The sequence below is a fragment of the Notamacropus eugenii genome, chromosome 2, assembly GCF_028372415.1.
Source record: "Notamacropus eugenii isolate mMacEug1 chromosome 2, mMacEug1.pri_v2, whole genome shotgun sequence".
NCBI lineage: Eukaryota > Metazoa > Chordata > Mammalia > Diprotodontia > Macropodidae > Notamacropus > Notamacropus eugenii.
Genome location: NC_092873.1, coordinates 248131836 through 248150540, shown reverse-complemented (window position 1 = coordinate 248150540; position 18705 = coordinate 248131836). Strand labels below are relative to the sequence as shown.

The 18705-nt window shown below is 36.0% G+C and overlaps 1 protein-coding gene across 1 annotated transcript in view; it reads right to left on the bottom strand.

The window, feature by feature from the left end:
* Window positions 1-18705, bottom strand: part of TIAM2 (TIAM Rac1 associated GEF 2) — a 159076-nt gene that overhangs the window by 100611 nt on the left and 39760 nt on the right. The window contains exons 7-10 of the mRNA XM_072643752.1: window positions 17296-17442; window positions 14597-14668; window positions 3023-3184; window positions 233-337 (exon numbers count right to left, since the gene is read on the bottom strand). Of these exons, the coding sequence (XP_072499853.1) occupies window positions 233-337; window positions 3023-3184; window positions 14597-14668; window positions 17296-17442 (486 nt within the window). The remainder of the gene's footprint in view (window positions 1-232; window positions 338-3022; window positions 3185-14596; window positions 14669-17295; window positions 17443-18705) is intronic.

Sequence of the window (18705 nt, the reverse complement as noted above, 5' to 3'; positions counted from 1 at the left end):
AAGTTTAGTATAAAGTTTATAGGTAATATTATAATTCACAAATTTAGAGCTGGAAGGGGCCTTAGAAGTCATCTAGTCTAAGGCCATTATTTCGAAGAGAAGGAAACTGTCGAGCTTCAGTGATTTGCTTAGCTAATAACTGTCAGAGGAGGGATTTGAACCAGGTCTTCATGATTCCAAGTTCAGTACTCTTGCTACCATGCTATTTCACGAAATCCTTTGTTTAACTTACCTGTTCTTGCATATATTCATAAGGAGCTGGAATTGAATACTCAAAGTTTTCATCAATTAGTCTTCTAAGTTGTAGGCCATAGAACTTAGGGTCCAGTTGCTTCATCTATAGAAGAGTGAGAAATGTGTTTAGGTGTTTGAGTCTTATTTATAAAAATCATCCTTGTTTACAGTAAGCCCTTTACAAAAATGTCTTCTAACACATATTACTTTCTAAAAATATTGGCTACGAAACTATCACTTTCTATATATATATAAAAGCTAAGATTTCAATGTGCGGTGAAGAAAAATGCAAAAAATTCATTTTTGCACAAGATAAAGTCAATTCCTAGATAGTGTGTTAATAACTAAAATCAAGAAGTGCAAATCCAAGAGCACCAAGTAGTGTGTATGCAAATATATGTATATAGAGACATATATGTACATATATGCACGCACACATACATATGTGTATACATACACATCTGATGGCAGAATTTATGGCTTTTTCTCAGCAAATCATAATTTTTTCTATGTTATCAGCACATCTTCAAGTTGTATCCCACTGATTAAATTGGAAAAGCTCGTAAAATGCACATATAACCTCATCCCTAGAATTTAACACTAACCAATAAGCGCCTATGTGTAGGACATGAATTTAAGAAGGACTTCACAGAATGTAAACAAGTAAACTATGCTTTTTCAGACCTTTACCACATGCATCAAGATCAGAGTATGGCTGCATGGAGCATATCTCACTTTTGAGCTATGACTAGACAGAATTTTTCCAATTACCCCTTAGACAATACCTCCATCGAGTTGTTAATAACTTGTATTCAGAATAACAAGAAAAGAAAAAAGTGTAGAATAGATAGTTTGATTATATTATGACAAATATTACAGACAGGAGTGAAATGAAAAACTGTAAGAAAAATTTGCACTATAGATATATGTGAGTGTACATTCAGGTAGATATATATGCACATATAAATAACATACTTTACATATCACAGCTTATGATCACAGCTTATCACTTCGGACCAAAGTGACCAAAGAAAAACAAAATTACACATTTTCTACATTTAGCAGACATAAGTATGGACCAGAGTTGGAGGATTACACAAGCTTTCTTGTTTTCACATACATTTATTTGTATGAACTCAACTGCCTCTGCAAATGAGAATATTTAAGCTCTAGAACGCCACCTGGTGGTTTCAAAACTTTGATCTAATATACCCATCCCCAGATTGTTTCTCAGGAGTCAGGATGATAGTTGTTTTCAGTCATCACTTCCTTGCTTTTCAGATGACATTAGAAATAAAACTCAAAATTGAAAATAAAAAAAATCTATTACCTTAAAGAAGTCTGCTAAGAACTTGGTAGCTAGTTATTTAGCCCACAGAAGTCCAGTATGCTTTATACAACTCTTTAGGATAAAACTGTATTATTGAAAATTTCATTTTAACGTAAATCAGATCACAACCTCCAAACTATTTAAGGTAGAGTATAATTCGTGATTTCAGATGTATAGGAAAGCAGCTATCTATACATAACCTATAGCCTTTATCTAAAGCTCCTCCCACTCTAAGGCCAAGCTTATAACTGCACTGGCAGCTGAGCCTTAAAAACGAAAAGAGGTCCTTTCATTACTAGCCAACCTCAGTCAGTAGGTAGCATGGGGTGTGAAACCAATATGGGTACAGGGAGTGGAAAGAATGGTTGGTGAGTCTAGAATCAAAAGAACCGAGTTTGAATCTCAATTTCAACATTGTCTGACTAGTCACAAACTCTCTGATCTACAATTTCTCATCTATAAAAAAATCAATACTGCCTGTCTCAGAACAGAAAGACTGTTCAATTCAATTTGATACATATTTATTAAACCCTTATTATACAGCAGGCACTGTTCTAGGTACTGGGAAAACAAAGGCCAAAACAAGAGAGTGCTCAAGTTCTAATGTATTCTAATATATTCTATTTTGTCATTCATCCAGATAAATGAACACATGACAAATACCAAGAGTGTGGGGGTGGGGGGGGTGACCCTCCCACCTGGAGGACACAACATTTGCGCTGAACCTTGAAAGGAACTAGTGACAAAAATGACGCAGAATATACAAACTTCAAAATGCTACATAAGTGCATTATAAACTGACTGAGACTTTTAGAGTAGTATAAATTAGATATAACGATGTTCCCCTTTATATAGTACTTAAAAGTTTTACAAAGAGTTTACTCTTAAATTTTTGTGAGGCATGCACATACATACACACACATGAGACAGAGACAGATGAAAAGAAGGTAAAAAGGGAAGAGAAAAGAAGAAAGGGAAACAGAAGGAGGGGAGAGGAAGAAAGGAGAATGCAGTGACTCTTGATGTAGAAACTTCTTCCACTGATACAGATCTACAACTTTTCTGAAGGTCCTCCTGAGGGTCTCAGAAGGTTGTATGGGTGTGGGGAGGACCCACAGCTAGAAGTGCTGCTAACTCGAGGGAGGTTTTGCGAGTATAATAATGACAAAGATGAGGAAGTTGAGGCTCAGGGAGGTCACACAGCTAACAAGTGTCAGAGGTGAAACTCAAAATCAGATCTAACTGGTTCCAAGCCCAGCACTCTGGCCACTGTCCCATGCCACTCCCTATTCAATCTTTATTAAGGTGATAAATCATTATCTTTTACAAGTCTCCAATGAAGTAATTTTCTAATAGACATCTGTAATTTATAGAGCTGTCTGACCTCTAGTACAACCATACTTACAAATGAGAAGATATTAAGGCTTTAAGAAAATGGATTTATGTAAAATGCAATACCTTGCATGCTAGAGACAAAATATCTTCCACTCTGTGCTCTGGTTTAATGGTAAGGGTAACTCCTTGATTATCCTGAAAATGAACGTAAGTCTGGGTTTCCCAAATATTTTCTCGGGGACCACTGTCTGATGTTGAACTATAAATATGCAGGAAGTCATCCACCTGTTGTCAGACACCGAAAGAAAACACACATGATTGGTAACTGAACAGAGGGAATCACTTCAATTAAAGTCTTTTGAACAATTAAAAAATATTTTTAATCATGATCATTTAGAACCAGACTGGAAAGGACACTTATCAGTGTCCTTTATTTTTTTCTTTTGGTTAGAACTAAGTGTGATTCTCAATATATCCATCAGCTTTATTCAAACAATTATTTTTCCTTTGGCTGTACCTTATAAATGGATAAAAATAAATCCTTTACTTACTACAATTCCACAACTAGTTAATCCTTCAGAGCTCTTACCAAATATTATTAAAATGCACCAACTCCTTTAGAAGCCAAGCTCCTTGAGAGTAAGCGCTATCTTTCATTTTGCCTCTACTTGCTTTGCCAGCAGCAAGCACAGGGCCTGGCACACAGTAAAAGCTGAGTAAACGTATGATGTCTTGACTGGATTCCAGGAAACCTTTCCCAATTAACAGAGACACACTTAATATCCCCAAGGTGTTCACCCAGCTTCCATCTGAACAAGACGCGCATATGATATTTTTCATTTGTTGTTAATAGTATATCCTCATATTCTCTCCATTTATTGTCAGGAGAGCATTGCCCTTGACAGAAAACTGCCCTCAGTCAGTAGAATGGTGGGTCTCAGTATCTTGTCAAGCTCATTTACTCATTATTTATATGGCAAACTCCATCAAAGCAGAGGATGAATGTACAAAACCAACATTAAGCCACCCACACCTAGTGATGTACCAGGCTGTGTATAGGGCTTAAACGTGTACCACAATGTTAGTATGCAAATTCCAAAGTGTGAAGAACTTACTGAGAATCCTTTTGTAATAACAATCTGTGCTGGCTGCTGACACAAAAAATATTTTTGTGAAAGAGCACATAGACTTCCATCACACTGAATATCGTAAGTTTCCTTGAAAGGATTATCACATTTTAACTTACTTCACATTGAATTTTACGAAATTTTCCAGATACAAGATCAAAAACACCTAAGCACAATTCAACAAGTGGTACGCACATGTTGAAGAACAAATAGATTCTGTCAGAGCATGCTTAGGAGGAATAACAGACAGTCTTTTCATCTAATATTTTTGAAATGCAGTGTTGGACTTGAGAAAGGGAACAAACATTTTTTAAGTGTCTACTATGTGCCAAACCCTGTGCTAAGGGCTTTAAAAATATCCGATTTGATCTTTACAACAACCCTGGGAGGGAGGTACTAAATTAACAGATCTGCTATGTACCTATCCCTTAAACACTAAAAAGATTAACCTGATAAGAATGTTTTCTCCTCTTTCTCAGATAAAAGAAAGGAGAGAATAGCACATTTTTGACTCAGAGACTTATGGGAGAAAATAGGACAATCACAGGATCTGAGAATGATGAGAATGATGCTAGTTCTTGGAAATCAGAGCTGGGGATCATCTTGTTCAATGCTCTCATTTTACTGACAAGAGAGATGAGGCCCAGAAAGGAGAAGTGGATTTGCCCAGGGTCACACACTGAGTAAGCCGTAAGACTCAAATTTGCTGAATCCAAATCTAATGTTCTTTCCACTACACCATCCTCTCTGTGAAGGATTCAGAGAGCAGACATTATCCAAATAATTTCTTCCAGAATAGGCTAAGAGATAAAAAAAGCATCTACTCTTCTCGCTCAAATGTTATTTTCCAAAATGAGATTTCAGGCAACTCTTATCATTTTGGTGGTCTATGTCTTAGAGGGATAGGCCTCAAGCTGACTATGTAAATCCCAGCAGAGGTCACTATGGAGTAAGAAATCAAATCAGGACAATGCTGAATGAGAGGCACTGAAACATTCTCAAGTACTGATAAAGGTGAGACAGCTGCTTCTACAGAACACTGAGAAATACCTAAAGAAATATTCGCAAACTCACAGATGATTGCTAATAATCACTTTTCCCTGCCTCAAATCTCTCATTCCAGCTCCGGCGACACAATCAACCCTAAAGAGAATTGTCTTTGACAATATTACAATGAAATAAATCTCCCCGTAGGCACCACAATCTTATTCACTCACAGCTAATACGGTGCAAGCAAGGTACCTGAAATAATACCTGAAATACCTGAAAAAAAAATAATGAAAAGTCATCTTTTCTTGGGAGGAAGCCGCTCTGAAGATCATGAATGGAACACCTGAACTTGTGGAAGCATCTGCACTTCAGATAACTTTGTTAAGTAAAATGATGGAATGACTTCACTTTTCTGATGCTGCTGAAAGATTAATTTGGAAGATATCCAAATAAACTATTGTTTTAAATAGCATGGTAAGTTTTGGTGGAGTTGTGAATCATTGGTCTAACCACGCTAAGTGGCTAAAATAAGGACACCCTTTGACCTAGAGATCCCACTGCTGGCATGTCTCATGGAAGTCAACAATAAAACATAAGGGGCTTTCTATGCAGGACAGTATTTGTAGCATCACTGTTACAGTAACAAAGAGCTGGAAACAAAGGAGATCTCTTTCAAGTAGGAAATGACTAAACATGTTGTGGTATATTAATGAAACATAATCTATTAGAATTCGTCATTATCTGCAAGAAGCAATGAATGTAAATAATAGAGGGAAACAATGGGAAGAAATCTGAACTGAAATCAAAGTGAAGTAATTAGAATCAGGGAAACCATATGCAATGATTTTAACAACGTAAACAAGAACAAAAAACAAAATATAAAGACCAAGCTTGGCTCCCAAGGGTCAAGAGAATAAGCCTTAAGCAGCTATTTTGAGCCAGGTACTATGAAAATTGCTTTACAAGTATTATATCATTTGATTAAATGATCGAAAAAAAGATAGGAGAATGAAATTCCCTCCCTGCTTTACAAAAGTGGAAGACCACATCTGAGGAATACTACATATGATGTTGGACTTGTCTGAGGTGGTGATTAGTCTTGCCAAATTGCCCTTTTCCATCCTTTTTTTTTAAATTTTTGGTTATGATTTGGCTCTCTCTAAGGAAGAATATATTGGAAAACAAAGCTGCCATAAAAACAAAAGATACCAATAAAAATTTAAATAAAAATTATAGTGACAATTCTTTAAAATTAAAACCTACTCTCTATCTCAATTTTTTGAAGCATGCATACTAAAATGATCTAATAGCTCACATTTATATAGAGCTTTAAATTTATAAAGCATTTTACATACATTATCCCACTTAAACCTCAATACAACCCTGTGAGATAAGTATTTCAGCATTTTAAATAAATTTGCAGTTTTTATATGGAAAAAATGTATCAAGCCTTTCTGAGTGATCATTTAAACTACAATTTACATAAAATCGAGCACAGCATCTCGATATGGACACAAAGTTATTTGCAAAGTGATCCATTGGGGTGGAGATAGAGGTTGCACTAAAGAAATATAGCCTTGAGTTAAAATTGGTCCAGCATGTCTAACAAATCACAACTATTCCCTGATGTGGATGGTTGAAAGCCAAAACACATCCCTATACTTTTAGTACAGCTGTTATGACTTTCAGTTAACACCTTCAATGAGCTGTAGGAGGTCTCAAGATACCTCTACACATTGGCATTCATATCATCAAACAAATCTCTAGAGTGTATTCTCTAACCCCAAGAATAAACTCAACCTAAAATAAATGTGAATTACAGGTATTAAGCAGGGAGTAAAGATTCCAGAGTTATTCAAGTGGTTGGATATCAGAAATCACAAAAACAAAGTGGATTTTTCAGATATAATGGAGATAATCCTGGTACCCTTCCCCCTCTGACTGGGGCACTTCTCATGGAGATCTGGCCACCTCCATTAGCCTTATGACTGAGATACTTTCAAGGACATGTACTTTGGTCCCCTGCTGAAGGGTGGGTAAACAGAGGTTTCTGATTCATCCATCAATCCCTCTTATGGGCAAAGGAAGAAAAGGGGTAGCGTAAGGGAAGCATGCCAAAAAGGGATTGCTGTGGAATATGAAGATTTGCCAAAGCAAAAGGAGAGACAACTTCTGCTTTCCCCCTATCCCCACCACTTCTTCTCATTTATTGAGCATATAAAGGTTCTTTGAACTCTTCTCCCAACTTGCATACCCTAGCATCAGTGGGGATCACTCACATAGGAGAGCGAAAACAAGTGTTTGTCTAGGAGAGATCAAAAGGTTCTAACATGCCTAGAACATCTGTATATATTAACTTGCTTGAGCACAAGGGACTGAACAATGATCCTGAGATGATTTTTTTTCCCCTAGCCTTGAAGGTACAACCTCAAGACCTCCTAGATCTGAGTTCTGATTGCCCAATAGGAGATAATTACTACAGCAACTTTCAGACAAGATGACCATCACCAAGAGGAAGAGCCCAAGCCAGGACTCGTCTTGACAGAAGATATGAAGCCACACTGAGGTGCTTGAGCAGGGCAGAACAAAGGTAAAATAACGACTCAGTAATCCCAGTGTTTAATGTTTTCATTTTAATGAAAATGTTTTCAGTAAATATTTGCCTCCAAGGAGATTATAATAGGACTTGACAACAATTGTTTCATGTTTTAAGTATAGTCCTGGGCAAGTTACTTAATCCTGTTTGACTCAGTTTCCTCATCTGTAAAATGAGCTGGAGAAGGAAAAGGCAAACCACGCCAGTATTTCTGCCAAGAAAACCCCCAAATGAAAAGTCAAGATACGACTAAAGCAACTGAACAACAACAAAAAGTGGGCACTTATGAACCTTTTGTATTTTAAGCATTTTATTTTGTGGCGAAAGAAATAGCTAGCTGTCACCTGATCTACTTCATACATTCAGTGCTTTTACATAAAGACCCTTTCAGGAAGATGAAGATAAGAGCCAAACCTGACCTTTAAGAATTTTTTTTCCCCAGGTCTCCAGGGTTGGGGTATAATGAGCCAATGAGTTAGAAAATGTTCCTATAATTCAAAAAGAAAAAAACCTGATTATCCAAGGACATGTGCTCAGTCCAAATAAGCCCAGACCTGGAGTCTCTGGTGAGCCTCCCAATCCCCCAGTAGGCATAGGATTGCATATAGAAAATGAAGCTATCAGTCCTTTATCACCCAATACTACACTAGATGCTGTAGAGAAGTATAAGATGATGGGCCCCATCATGAAAAAACTTTCAGTTTAGGTGGGGAGACAACTGAACACATGACATAAATCAAGTCATAAGCTCGGAGAACCTAATATAAATATAACAGAAGCTGGGACAAAGAACCAAACTTTCATAGCTTTTAAGGCTTGCTATTATATATTGATCTATAATCTTATATGATCCTTTCAACAACCCCATGAAGCTGTTTGCTTACTACAGAACCTGGCTGGTGATTGTAAACTGTTTTATGTTTGTAGGGACAATTAGATTTCTTGTCATGCCACTCTTTATACCAAGATAGGTAATGGAGAAGAATGCACAGAACATTGACCTAGGAGCCAGAGGACTTGTGTGTGAGCCCAGCCTCTAACCCATTCCTGGCTTGTGTAAGCCTAGGCAAGTCATTTAGTTAACCCCTGGCTTTAGGCAATTCTTTAAGACTGATTTGCAAAGACATCACCCTGCCCTGGTCAAGAGAGTTTCCTTAACCTGGAATTTCCTATGTCAATGACATCCCTACCCTTATTTATTACTTTACTAAGAAGATTGAAAACTAGTTTGAATTTCACCTAGTACAATGCTAGAAAATACTTATTTGTGAGTTACTTTAACAAAGGTAAAATGGAACCTTTGAAAAATAAAAAAAATAATCTAGAAAATTGTTTTACCTGTCCACTCCCAGCACAGTAAAAAACAAAACAACTTTATGGGATTACAAGAAAAGAACTCTAAAAACGATAAAACCCTATAGAAATGTGTTGTTATAAATCAATATTCTTAACCACTCTCTCATTGTTTCTCTTTCTTGGGCCAGACCAGCCATTTCATTAATGCAGGGTATTCCTACAGAGGAAACTTCCTTTTCAACCTAATGACCTCTTCAGACCCCAAAGGGATAAGTGGCTTCATCTGAGTCAGAAGGCTGGTATGTGTCAGAGCAGGTCTGGGACTTAGATCTTTCTGTCCTCCTAGCTCTGAAGCCAGTTTTCTATCCTCTAGACCAATGCTTCCTCAATCTCTCAGCACATATCACCTTCCAACCAGCCATTTTCATGGTTGTGGCCTCATTTACTTTTATTCGAGGATCAGTGATTGCATGACTGAGAGTGGATTTTCTTAGATCACGCTTGAAGATTCCAAACTAAGTTACTACCACCCAAAAAAACCAAAAACCAAAACAAAACCCATCCCTGATGGCCAACATTCTGGTAATATATCTCTATCATTAATAATACTGATTCTTGGCTAGTAAGTAATCTGTGGCTAGGCCAATATTTCAAACCTTTCCAGCACTTTAGGATGTGCAAAAACTAATTCTGATTGCAAAATTTCTAAGAAGCCTTTGTGAGGCATCAAAAGCAGACCTCAGTAACCAGTACATCACACAAAAGTCCTTTTCTCCAAATACCACAGACAAGTTGAAACTTCTGATGAACACTTACAATCCCTTAAGAGTGAACCAAGGACTTATGCCACCAAATAAGAACCTACACTACGAGAATGCTCACACTTAGAAATAGCACACAAAAAGAAATAAGGAATAATCATTTTTACCATATTACATAATTATAAGGAATCATAATGGCAATAACAATTTCTTATACTACAGCAGCAAAAGATTCTCACATCCCTTTGTCTCATATTTCTCCATCCACGTAAAGGGAACAATACAGAATTACTCAATAACTTCAACTGCAATTACTATAAAGATTAACTGACTGATGTTTGCAAAGCACTTTTGATACCCTTGTATGACAGCCTCTATGTAAGTACTGATTACTATTGCATTAATGGTCCTGAAACCACATGTCAAATTATTCATGCTCCATGTGCTTCATGGAGAGAAAATGGAAACACTGGGTGTTAGCACAGCAGATGCTTTTGGATCAAATGGCTTGTAATTACTACTTGGATCACTAAATGGAAATAAGAAGCAACACGGCAATCTGGCTGTCACAAACGGGCCTTCATCTCTATAGCTGTTGGTAAAAAGAAATTCTATGAGCAAGTGAAAGGAAGAAAAGACACGTATTCAGGAGAAAAGGAGTTGTTACCCAGTTCTACATTTTCTTTATCAAATATAAGCTGTCACAGAACAACTTCCCACTTGGGGAGATGCCCAAACACCAGGACTGCTATGGTTTTGACAAAAAGAAAATAGTATTTTTAACGTTTGAAACATATGACTAAGCTGTGGTTAAGAGAGTTTTTTCATTCATATTTTCAATTTTAGAAACTGACAGGATTTTTTTCTTTTTCCAGTTCATAGTCAAATGACTAATAGGGCAATACTTCATTCATTCATTCATTCATTGCCACAAAAACCTAGGATACTCCTTACTCCTCTCAACCCACTGTCGGGCCCTGCCCCATATCTAATTTTCCAGCATAGAAAGCCAAGGACTATGAGCAATCCCAAATTCTGCCATGATGTAGCAAGAGCAGTTGGCTACTTTGTCACTTTCTTTTGACTTAGCTTTTTGTTGTCATCTTTTCCAAAAGAAACTCCTTCCTTCAAATAGCTACATTGGGCTTATTGTTATCCACCAGGGAATAATTAATAACACGAAGAAAAAAAAGACTTTCATTTTTAGCTTGCCAGACTTTGTTCCTGTTGGCTTGGCCCTCCCCTCCTTTTTTTCTTCTAAAAATATTCTTAAATTAAAATGGCTTTCATTCCAACCTTAACAAATTTAAGATTGGGAGTGATTCATCTCTGAGCCATTACTAGATGAGTACATCAGTGAGAGTGGTATATACATATATAGATATAGATACAAATATAAATACAGATATTGATAGGTATCTTTTAAATACAGTCTGTTATACTTCCAATATCTAAAAACGATTGCTTTAAAAACTACGATAATATACATGAAAATGAGACAATCTACATCTATAATCACAAAATTTCAGTTGAGAAAGGACTTCAATAACTATTTAGTTCAACCACAAATTAAAGGAATCCTGACCTAACACCAGACTAATAGCCATCCTGTATCTGCCTTAAGTCTTCCAATGAGAAGGAACCCAACACTGCCTAAAGGCAAGTCCATGCCACTTTAGGATAAACTCATAGTTGCTGTGAGAATCAAATTAAATTCTAAATGCATTTATTAAGTAATTGCTATGTGTCAGGCACTATGTTAGGAACTGGGGATACAAAGTCTCTAACTTCAAGTTATCTCTAGTTTATTTGGAGGAAAATTGCAAACACACAGATAAGTAAATGCAAAGATCTCATGTAGAAGCAGGGGGCTCCTGAAAGTGACCCTTGAAGAGAGATGCAAACTCAGAGAGGCAGAAGAGGACTAAGCAAATCTAAATGCAAATGTAAATTTCAGGTCATTATTATGTACAAAACACAATTGGTCATCTTCCCTCTTTTTTAATAGCACCACTCAATCACCGGGTCTCAAAATCCTAGTCATTTTAACTCTTCTTGCTCCCCCATCTTATACACCCAATCAGTTCCCAAGGCAAGTCAATTTTACTTCCCTAATTCTCTCACACGTATGTTTCCTCCTTTACATTCCTGCTACCATAATTCAAGGGGTAAGGGGAATCCTAGAAGATCTATCTTTGGATAATATTCAGTAAAGAAAGGTGGACTAGAAACAGAAAACAAAACAGTAAAAAAGGTAAATTCATCTATTGGATTTGTGGAGAAGGGTCGATCTCTTATTTTCTTCTCTTTTAGACAGACAAAGGCAAGATGGATACCACCAAGAATATGAGCAATCGCTGTCACTCAATTTTCTGACCCATCTTACCCTCTCACATTTTTCTTCCTTTCTTTCTTTCTTTCTTTCTTTCTTTCTTTCTTTCTTTCTTTCTTTCTTTCTTTCTTTCTTTCTTTCTTTCTTTCTTTCTTTTTTTGTCACTCAATCTCGGAACTGTGGGTGGGAGACTGTAGAGGATGCAGATTTACCTAAATGATTCTGAGGTAGCAGGTAAAGGAGCAAATGACTTCTTCAACAGCCTGCTAAGCAGATGGGAGGGGATTATCTGTGGCACTCAGGGTCATAGGAGTATCAAGTAATCTATCTTTTTCAAAAACTCCTGCCCCTAAATCTTTCCTCCACTGGCTTACCCTAGTACCAAAATTTGTATCATTCCCAAAAGGCTTTTCAAAATTCTCAGCATTTTCAATATTTCTATTTCAACAATCTCTTACTAAGATATGCTTTTATTTCTTAATCATTTTTTTCAATTAACAAGCCCTTTTTCTCTCCCTACCTCCTCCACCCTGCCATGTGCTTAAAAAGCTGCTATCAGCTATCAGTATTTTCAATTGTAATGATTTTAATAATCATAGCTAACATTTACTATGTGCCAGGCATTGTGCTAAGTGCTTTACAACATTATGTCATCTCATGCTCACAACAACCCTGTGAGCTCAGTGTTCACTGTTCAGTCATGTCTGACTCGGTGTGACCCCATTTGGGGTTTTCTTGGCAAAGATACTGAAATAGTTTGCCATTTTCTTCTCCACCTCATTTTGTAGATGATGACACTGAGGCAAAGAAGGTTAACTGATTTGCCCAGGGTCACACAGCTCACAAGCATCACTCAACTGAAACTGCTCATTCCAAAATTTACAGTTTCTTCATAGACAAATCTAATAGTCTTTTCTCAGTCATCCCTAATCCTTCTCAACCTCTGTACATTTCAGACTGCGAATCACTCTCTCTTCCTGGATACTCTCTCCTTTACCAGTTTTTGAGACACTATTCCTTCCTCTAGCCATGGTTCTTCTATCTGTGCTCAGTGTTATTGGTTGAAATCTTCACCTATATAATACCCCAACTGTGGAAGGAGACCTATGGGAATAGTAATCACCTCTCTCCAGATGACTCACAGATTTCTAAATCTAATGCTTATCTCTCTGGTGGTCTAGTTTCACATCACCAAGTGTCTACTGGGTATTATAAACTGTATGTCCTCCAAGCATCTCAAACTCCTTATGTCCAAAACAGAATTCTCTTTCTCCCAAATCCATTTTTCTTCTAAACTTATGGTTTGTTTTGGAGGGCACCACCATCCATCCAGTTACTCAGTCTTACAACCTTGAAGACACCATTGACTCCTTATTATATCATAGTCAATTCTACCTCCACAATATCTTTTTGTACATTCCCTTCTCTCTACTCACCCAGGTGCCATCCTATTTCAGGATCTCATCACTCCCCACCTTAGACCATTGTAAGAGCTTCCTAAAATGGTCCCTTCATCTCAAATCTTTTCACTCTCCCAACTATCCTCAACATAATTGCTTCTTTAACCAAAAGTCTACTCATTCCCCTGCTCAATATACTTCAGTGATTCCCCATTACATCTAGCATCCAATATAAATTCCTCTGTTTGACATTTGAAACCCTTTATAACCTAATTCCCACCTACTTTTGCAGGCTTATTACCCCTCTTCACACATTCCACAGTATAACTTAATTTGATCCCATAACTATCTTTTACCCAGGGCACTACTCTATGACCTGTCATACAAGCTGTCCTCCCTACACACCTCTATCTCTTAAAATCCCTAGTTTCCCTCAAATTTCACTTTAAGAGGCCTTTTCTGAAATCCATCCTCATGCCCTAGATGCTAATGCATCCCCTCAAATTATCTTTATTTATTTTATATTTCATTAAATAGGGACATATTATCTCCCCTGACATAATGTAAGTTAACAGAAGTGACAGGTTCTTTTAATTCCCAGCAGATAATATAATGTCTGGCACATAGTAGGAGCTTAATGATTATTTGTAGATTCATAGATTTACAGATTCCATTTCTAGAACCTTGGAGGAAAAGCTTAATATTTATCATCTGGCCTGTTCAAGTGGGAGCTAATGACAAAGAGGTAAAGACCTGGATCATGGGTCTTTAAAAGTGGATTTTTATATTATTCATGCCAGTAATTCTGAAATGGAGTAATGTGGCATTTAATAAATTTCTACCCTAAACAATTAAAGCATTTTCAGAGGTTATTAACTTCTCCAAAGAGTGATTTAAAAGGAACTGCCCCCCCCCCAATTTAATGGAGCCATGTAGCCGTTTGTAATCAACACTCTTTCTAGACCTTCAAGATTTTCAATTTCATTGGTCACCAGACTCACATTCAAGTCTTTCCCCACTGGTAAGAACTGTCAGATTTTATAATACACTGGAAAAATCATCTTCAGTAACCTTGGGCCACCTCCACACCAGGAGGAGGCACTGGAAGAGTTCTTTGGTCCAGTAATTCAACAATATTTTTTCCACAAATTGAAAAGAATTATATAAAACAGCTGGCATCTATAGCCGAGTTTACCTCACTGGAATTATTGGAGCTCTGAGGCAGCTGAGTTCCAGGAAATCCATGACTGCCACTTGAATCAAAAATCTAAATGAGGTAAATACATTCAAAAAGAAAGAAAAAGGGGAAGAAAGAAGAATGAGAGATGAATGAAAGGGTTACGTCACATGAATTTGACAGCTAATGATTTTCAAAAATCTGAAAGTCAACAACTCTACATAAACATTCAGACTGCAAACTTTTCTATTTACTACCTTAATACATTTAAAGGTTAATATTTAAAAAGCAATATCATTAATACCTATTCTATTTCCACACATTTGCATCTCTTACTTTTTTTTATCATATGCCATTCATGTTATTTTGAAAATAGTTTTTGCTGTTAACAAGGAATGAAGCTTCTGATGATGCTATTTCTAGCTCACCTTTCAGTTGCTGAACTGTGACCAGACTTAACATCTATTTTAAAACATGGATCAGTAATTCGGTAGAAAAGAAATCTTTTAAAAATCTGAGCATGCTTGGATATTAATTCTCCTTGTTGATATGCACACTGACGTCATTAGAACAGCTACATATACTTGAGGAATGACCATCTCAATTGAAAACACTTTTTCTCCATCAATATATTTTAAGCTGGGCATATAAAATAGGTATTTCATGCATGTAGATCAAATCCCTGATAACATTCACCAGTCAGACAGTAAATAAACATTTATTGTCTACTATTTTCTAAATGCTAGAGAAACAAAAAGAGGGGAAAAAAACCAGTCCTTGCCTTCAAGAAGCTTATAATCTAATGGAGGAGAAAATAAGCTCTATTCAAAATAAAATGGAAATAATTAAAAAAGAAGGCACTAGAATCAAGAGGGGTTGGAAAAGGCTTCTGGTAGAAAAAAAGGTCATTTTAGTGGCTACTTTAGGGACCCCAGTAGGTGGACATGGGAAGGGAAAGCATTCCCAGAGGGTGGAATGAGGTAGTTCTCGAAGGGTTTTGAATGTCAAACAGAGGATTTTGTATTTGATCCTAGAAATGAAAGGGAATCACTGAAGTTTAGTAAAGGGGGGGTATGATATATTAGCTATCATTAATAAGCACATTAAAGAAAAACTAGTGATTACTTGATAAATTAATTTTCTTTTTACAGTTGGTGATAAGAGAGCAATAATTGTATTAATCACAGTTTTTACATTTAATACATCTTGAATTTAAAGGCAAAGGAATGTTTAGCTAACACTTTGATGTTCTGCAATAAATGAATAAGATCTACCTTAAATGTGCAAATAAATATTTTTCATAATGGAAACATAAACAGAACCTTAATTAAAAAGATTTTTAAACTGTTCTCCCCATATGTATGTGTATATATACATATATGTACACATAACCATATATATGTATATGGTTATGTTTTTATTCATGAATTAGATATGTTTTAAATGATATGGGTATGTTTTAAGGCCCATGTACAGAGATTTGATGGGGGGCTTTTAAATCAATTTACTATATACTCCCCCTTAAAGGTGTTTCAGACTCACTCCTTAGTATTCAAGTTAGTCATGAGTATTAAAGGCTGACATCCATTTACCCAAGAAAAGTTTCAGGGAGATCATTAAAAAGTAGTTGAATGAAGTTCTATAGAATTTTTCTTTCTATAAATAATAAACATATGTAATGGCAGTAATGGCAACAAAATTAGTACTGCTTTTTGTTAATACATAAAACAAAAACGTCTACTGAAATTTGCTATAAGCAAATAGTTTCCAATTGAATTACAGTATCAGAAAATCATATGTGAGCACATGTATGTCCCATAGTGCCTGTTTTCTGTGAAAAGGTCAGAGCCCAAAGTCCATCATATGAATTATTTGTATGAAATTATGATCATACTATTTTCTTAACTAGACTTGTTACTTCACTGATATAAGGAGCTCTTGGTAAGGAAATTCCTTTACTAATAAATATTGGTTACTTCCCTAAAATTTAATCAAAGAGAATTGTCTGGGGCCCCCAGGGTGAAATGATTTACTTAAGAGTAGAAAAGCCAGTATAAGTCAAAGTTAGAACATGATCATCTCACTTTATTTGGAAACCAGCTCTCTGTTCACGACTCCATATTACCTCTTAGTATCATGTCAATTAAAGTGGGTATTATCAGTAAGTATAAACAAACACCGAAAACATTTTGAAAATAATTTATTGTATAGGTTCTTATTTTTTGTGTAAGTACTCGTTATTTTTATTTATTAAAGAAAAACCCTATTGCCTCAACTCATAACAAGGTTACATATCAAAGTAAATAGGAATGTTAAGATGGCTTAAAATTTGTTCCTAATCCTTTAAAAAAGAAAAACTGATAAGAGAAAAGCAAAAGAAAAGGCAATGAAAAGTATGGGAATTTCCCCCTTAATTGTAATAATTAATTAATTTCCCTTACTTAACTTATATGTATGTTAATATATGTTTTAATTGCAACCAAATTTCAAAAACAATTTAAAGGAACCAAGCAACTTTTTTTGATGTGTATACCTCAGTGAAAAAAATTCACATAAATCCTTAATATTTTCATTACTATAATCTCATTCTTAATTAATAATGAAAATCATGAGTGAATTGTTATGTACCAGAGGTTTTATGTAATTAAAAAGACCTCACTGAGTAAAAATTAAGTATGCTTATTTCACTGTTACTCCTCAGATATTAGGACATTTACCTGAGTTATGGATGGCCTTTTGTCTTTCCCTTTTCTTGCTAAAGTGTCCAGTCCTTTCAGTGATGAAAACAATCCCTTCTTACTTTGACCTTGCTGTGTCAATGACAATGTTCGTTTCCGGAGAGCGGATTCATCTCTGGAGCATATCTAATTTAAAATATATTTCTTTTTAAAAATATTACTCTGGAGCAATTTGTTTGACAGAAAGAAGTAACTGTCTATCAAGCAAATATACTTTCTTTTTGTCCTGAATACCGATCTGGTCAACATGTCAAAATCACAATTTCATTTCATATCTTGACAACATACAGGAAGAAACAAGTCAGTTGAGACACTAGAAAGACTCCTTAGTAAGTGCGAAGATTAAAAAAAAATTCAATAGTTCCCAAACTGCACTTATGCAAAGCAGTGTCTATGCAAATGTACAGTGATCTCTGAAAATTCAGAGGGGCTTTCAGCAGTCCCAGGAAAAACAATCTTCACTTAGTCATGAAATGATTTATACAACCATTGCCAATTCCCAGGGATTACATTTTCCTGCTACTATGAAGTAGGAAGAGGCTAGAACAGGGAAGAAAGCAAAACATCCCTATATAAATGAGTGCTCCACTATTGAAAAGACTCCAGGTGAAAGCACCAAAGAACAACTAAATTAAGAATACAACCTCTGTCTTCAAACGTTGGAAGAGATTTCAGAGAAATATGGGAAGACACGTGAACTAATGTACAGTGAAGTGAGCAGAACCAGAAGAACAATTTACACTGTGACAGTCTAAAAACAATTTTGAATGACTTAAGAACTCTGATCCAAGGAATGGTTAATGACGATTCCAGAGGACCAATCAGGAAGAATGTTACCTGTCTTCTGATTGAGAGGTAATGGACTCAAGATATAGAATAAGACATGCATGGGAATGTATATTTGTTACAGAGTTGGATTTTTTTTAAGTTTGTTTTTTTCCGGAGGAGGGGCAAGTGAAATGGAGAAAATCATAAATACTTAATACTGGGGAAAAATAAAAATTTAACTTAAAAAAAGGTTTGAAGGATGTTCCTGTAGAATATTCTATCTTTCCTAATTAGTTCCCAACAAGAAAACTAGGGTCAGCGGATGGAAGGAGGATGATTTTTGCTCAGTCTAAGCAAGAGCTTTCTATCAATTAAAGCTTCCCAAAAATAAATTAGACTGCATTGGAAAGTAGTCAGTTCCCTGACATCTGAGGTCAACAGAATTCAATTCAACTTAATATAACCATTAAATATTTGCAGTGTCTCAGGCACCAGGCAGTGGGAATACAAAGGGACAATCAAAACAGTTTTTTGCTCTCAAGGAGTTTATATTCTATTAGAAAGAAACAAAATGTGGAATACTCATTGGAAGGCACTAGCAACTGAGGAGGTCAAGAATAT